Source organism: the organism of the source record quoted next, unplaced genomic scaffold, assembly GCF_019419815.1.
Source record: "Pyrus x bretschneideri cultivar Hongxiangsu unplaced genomic scaffold, Pyrus_bretschneideri_v1 Contig18, whole genome shotgun sequence".
Classification (NCBI taxonomy): domain Eukaryota; kingdom Viridiplantae; phylum Streptophyta; class Magnoliopsida; order Rosales; family Rosaceae; genus Pyrus; species Pyrus x bretschneideri.
The window spans coordinates 5768244-5772958 of NW_025999479.1; the positions used below are offsets into that span (position 1 = coordinate 5768244).

The 4715-nt window shown below is 36.1% G+C and overlaps 1 protein-coding gene across 2 annotated transcripts; it reads left to right on the forward strand.

Annotated features, from left to right (window-relative positions):
* The first annotated feature begins 341 nt into the window (after positions 1 to 341).
* Positions 342 to 2630, forward strand: LOC103945773 (transcription factor bHLH18). Of its 2 annotated transcripts, none has more exons than XM_009356361.3 (5): positions 342 to 401; positions 600 to 699; positions 889 to 1491; positions 1776 to 2147; positions 2235 to 2630. In XM_009356361.3, the coding sequence occupies exons 2-5, from the start codon at positions 661 to 663 to the stop codon at positions 2319 to 2321; spliced, it is 1101 nt and encodes a 366-aa protein (XP_009354636.2). In that variant the 5' UTR covers positions 342 to 401; positions 600 to 660; the 3' UTR covers positions 2322 to 2630. The 2 variants fall into 2 exon arrangements, with proteins under 2 accessions (XP_009354636.2, XP_048438062.1); XM_048582105.1 differs by having other exon boundaries at positions 361 to 401; positions 618 to 699.
* Positions 2631 to 4715: the final 2085 nt, after the last annotated feature.

Here is a 4715-nt window from a genome sequence, read left to right on the forward strand (position 1 = left end):
TAAGTGAAATTTCTTCTAACCAACGGTATATGAAATTTGCAATCCACGTATATTTCTAATGCGATCCGATCGAAAATCAGTTCACCCAATGAATCGGCCAATATAATTGCCGATGTGGCAATATTTGTAGGTCAAAACAAGAAAAGAGTCATAAATTGACCCGGAGGAAAAAGCCTCCAAATGAATAGTGTTCACTCATCAGAATGCGGGAAACATTTTCACACGTGCCACTAACATTTATAGTATCTTATTGGATCGGTACGTTCAATTTTCTTAATTTGCTTGCTTTTTAGTCAACATCTCGATGTAGAGCGCGTTCGTACGCCTATAAAAGATTGCAGACTCGTCGTTCCTGGAGAACTGGAGAAACAAAAACTTGCATAGTCTTCGCTAATCTTAAGGTGAGGTGTTTCAACTTTCAGTGCTACTGTTTCTTTTTGTCCAATTTCCAAGGAGTTTTCTTGGGGTTGCTACGCTTAATTTCTGGGCTTCTTTATGATCATTTATAGTCTACATATCAGCCTTCCATGAAATCTTTGTTCTTTGTTCAAGTTCTATTCATGCCTTCATATATAACTAAGATTTACTATTTATTTTAGTTGAATCCAACGGTGCAGCTAAATTTCGGTTCACTCCCAAGTGAAGAAACCAGGTGCATTAATGGACATGATCTCATCAGCAAAATGGGTATCTGATTTCGTAAGTTTCGCTTTTTTTTTTTTAATTATACAATTTATTATATATACCCTTCCGTACCCTAAACATGAAGAAATCAACAAAGAAAATGAAAAAAAATAAAAGAATTGATACAAAAGAGTCCAAAGTTAATCTTAAAAAGTTGTTCAAATTTTTGGTTCTCTGTTAATGTTTTGATTAATTTATATGTAGGAAATGGAAGATCCTACTTTCATCAATCAATACGAAATGAGCGCCCTGGACTACTCACTTGATGAGCTCAATTTCCAATCTTTCTCATCTGAGAGCTACTCATCCTATCCAAATTTCACCCCAAAAGCCGACAACTTCAGCAAAGCATCCATCGAAAATCTTCATCAGATGTCCGGGAATCATGAAAGGCCAGCAAAACAGCCTAAGAACAACACTAGTAGTTGGAACTCTTGCTCCACTGACCACATAATTACTGCCAATGCTTCTTCTTCCTCCTCTTCATACCTAATTTCTTTTGAAAACTCCAACTCATCACCCCCAACCACTTCTCAGCAGTACTATGGTCTAGATTGCAGAGTTATCAAGCCAAAGAATGAAGTGGAATATTCCAATGGGAAATTGAACCCTCCAGCTTTGATTTCCCAAGGTATCTATGACCCCCAAACTTGCTCACCGAAACATGGACAAGGGATCAAGAGGGCCGCTACGGTGACTAGAAGTCCTTTAGATGCTCAAGATCATGTTCTTGCTGAGAGAAAGCGCCGAGAAAATCTCAGCCAGCGGTTCATTGCTCTATCTGCCTTACTTCCAGGCCTGAAGAAGGTACTAATTAGTTAAACTTTTTCATTTTTTACCCCTAATTAATGTGTTCTCAGTTAGACAGTACGTTATGTTGTAAAGTTGTTATGATCTAATATAACCTCTTTTCGTACAGTATGTCATGTTTTAAATAGTTAATGATCTAAATTTTATGTAAGATTTGTCTAATCAATGACTCAGATTGATTCTGGTAGTCGAGTTGTCTGATAAGAAAATACTTCTAGTTTAATTTGGTTATAGTAGCTTCCGTCAAAGATTCTAAACTACCCCTTTACACAAAATTGCAGACGGACAAGGCTTCGGTCCTCGGAGATGCGATCAAGTACGTGAAACATCTTCAAGAACTTACGAAAATGCTGGAGAAACAAGCAGCCAAGAAAACTGTGGAAGCAGTGGTGTTTGTGAAGAGGACTCAGTACTCAGCGGATGATGATATATCCTCATCCGACGAGAACTCTGAGAGCTGCTCTAACCAGCCACTACCAGAAATCGAAGCAAGAGTTTCGGACAAAGAGGTCCTCATACGAATCCACAGTGAGAAAACCAAAGGATGTTTGGCAAGCATACTGAGTGAGATAGAAAAGCTTGATCTCACCATTGTTCACAGCTGTGCCTTGCCCCTTGGCAATTCAACTCTTGATATCACTGTAGTTGCTCAGGTACATAAATTTGGTTAGGTTAATTCAGTGCATAAACTTAACAGTGTTTTTACCCTTAACTAATAAGACTCCAATTCTTAATTACAGATGGATGTAGAATTCAGCATGACAGTGAAAGATCTTGTAAAAAATCTAAGACAGGCTTTGCTCAAGTTGGTGGGACCAGAAACATGAAGTTCTGAAGTTCGCATTACGCATGTCTTTTTTTTTTTTTTCCCCTTTTTTTGGTGGTTTTTTCTGGCTTTTAAGACCTTTGGAGGAAACACCAGCCATTGTACTCAAGCTGCTAGCAAGGCTTTATTTTGCAGGAGGGTTTTTCCTTTGTGATTTTTTCGTGGTTGACCCGTTAACCACGTTCGATTACCCTCGTGCTATATATGAAAACCTAGCTGCAGGTTTTGTTTTTATTTTTTGTGGAGGGCTTTTGTGTAAACTTCCTTTGTAATCTATTGTCACTTAAAGGTTAATTATTGTTGTTTTATTTGTCGGATATTCTTCATGTATATAATTTATTGAATACGGACAAGAAGTTGAATTTCAGACTCAAAAAAATAGAATTAGAGACAATAAAATTTGGATTGTAGTTTTAGTTTTCATCTTGGACAACTTCATATAATAATGGTACACCAATCAACGAAATGGGGTGGTAAGCAAAAAAATTAACTCGCTGAAATTTCATTTTAGTCATTTTTTCCGTTTAATTCAATTTGTAAATTATGCTTTTACAGTTGGATCACTATTCAAATTTTCCAACGAAATACACGACTTTTTCCTTCATTGCAAGGCTGAGAGGAAAGGAAATACAGGCAAGGCAATCCAACTTTTCCATCACCAACAGTTGGTTTCGCTGTGGGCATCTATGTATTTGTTTTGAACGGAATACCATAAATTAGTAGCGATGAGTAAACCAGCATGCAGTTGTCAGATTAATAGAGACAACCTGAAAACTATTAGGAGTACAGGTTCAATGGTTGTGATATTGACAAGTGTAAATTGATTAGATAGGCAGTTGCAAACTGTTGTAGGATAGCTTAGTTTATAAGCTGTCATAGTTACTTAGGATATATACTAATTTTGTGTATAGTGCACAAATTATTCTTTGTAAATGAAATACAGTTTTCTTTCTTCTTCTCTAAGAAATCTCTCTCTCTCTCTGATAATCTTGCTCTCTAAGGTCCACCTCATCATGGTTTACATGGTACCAAAACATATTGGCACCACATGTGAAGCTTAACAACCACACATGCTCCACATCATCCAATTAGTGTTGTCTACATGTTTGACTTGAAAATTTGACACGTGTGAGAGGACGTGTAAGGATGTGAAAGTAAAAGAGTTTATGTCGGTGAAATAAGAAACCTTGATGGCTTATAAGAGTTTTAGCTACTCCCAATAGGTTTTGTCATGGAACCTCAACCTTCTTCATGGTATCTTCACCGAAAAAGTTATATGCTTGACGGATATTGATCTTAGATTCTTGCTTCCGCTTCCTTGCTACTCTTTTCCTCATCATTTCTTGATATTCTATAATCTCAATCTTCGATTCTAGGGTTTCTTTCTTTCATATTTAAGCGATTCTTCGTGTGTCATATTAAGCATGCAAGGTGTTTTATAAAATTCCTCAATTATTCTATTTGGGAATTTCGATTCGTATCTGTTACAATGGTGACAGCATCTCAATTACAGATCTTGCAATCTCCAATTACATCTTTGATATGATTAGTTTCCCTTGAATGGATTGCCTGCTGAATATAATACAATTAGGTATATTATTAGAGGACATGAAATTATAATTTCTTTGAAGTATCTTTGATCCTGATTTCTGCTGAAGAGGCTATGATTGATAATGTTTCTGGTACTCCAATGCTTACTACTTTAGTAGCCAATACAAATGGGTTTAATTCTAAAACTGGAAGTTCTTATAATTCTCATAATAATCATTCTAATTCTAAAACTAGTGGTTATAAGTCCTTTAATAACAACAACAAGGGGAAAGATATTGAATGTAAATACAGGAGATTATAGGTTTTCAGCACTTGGAATTTCTTGATGTTTCTCCACCAAAGCAACAAGGTTATATTCCTCAACGACAGACTAGTCAAATTTGTGGTAAGAATAACCATATAGTTGATACCTGTAAATTCAGGAATACTTAAGACTGTCAAATCTGAAGGAAAAAAAATCATTTTGCTGACACTTGTAGATTCAGAAATAATGCAGTTCCTCCAGGTTGTCATATTTATGGGAATCTTCATTAGAGTGTAGCTTTCTACTATCAAAATACCTCATCTCCAATGACTACAATGCATGTTGATCATTATTTGCATTCTGCACCTCCACAAATACCATCTAATTAATCTCAGCAAGTGTGGATCACTGATTCAGGAGCCATAACATATGACTGCTGATGTAAACAACTTGTCTCTTGTCACTCCATATCCATCAAATGATACTATTCAGTAAGCCAATGGTCAAAGTTTATCAGTATCACTTGTTGGTTCCTGCATTATTAATACTTCATTGTAGCCTTTGAAATTAAATTCAGTACTATGTGTACCAAAATTGACT

What these genes read in the sequence shown, in the direction of transcription:
- LOC103945773 (XM_009356361.3), top strand. Translation starts at nt 661, where the DNA reads ATGGACATGATCTCATCAGCAAAATGGGTATCTGATTTC. An exon ending in CAAAATGGGTATCTGATTTC is followed by an intron (nt 700 to 888) that starts GTAAGTTTCGCT and finishes ATTTATATGTAG; the next exon opens with GAAATGGAAGATCCTACTTT. An exon ending in TACTTCCAGGCCTGAAGAAG is followed by an intron (nt 1,492 to 1,775) that starts GTACTAATTAGT and finishes ACAAAATTGCAG; the next exon opens with ACGGACAAGGCTTCGGTCCT.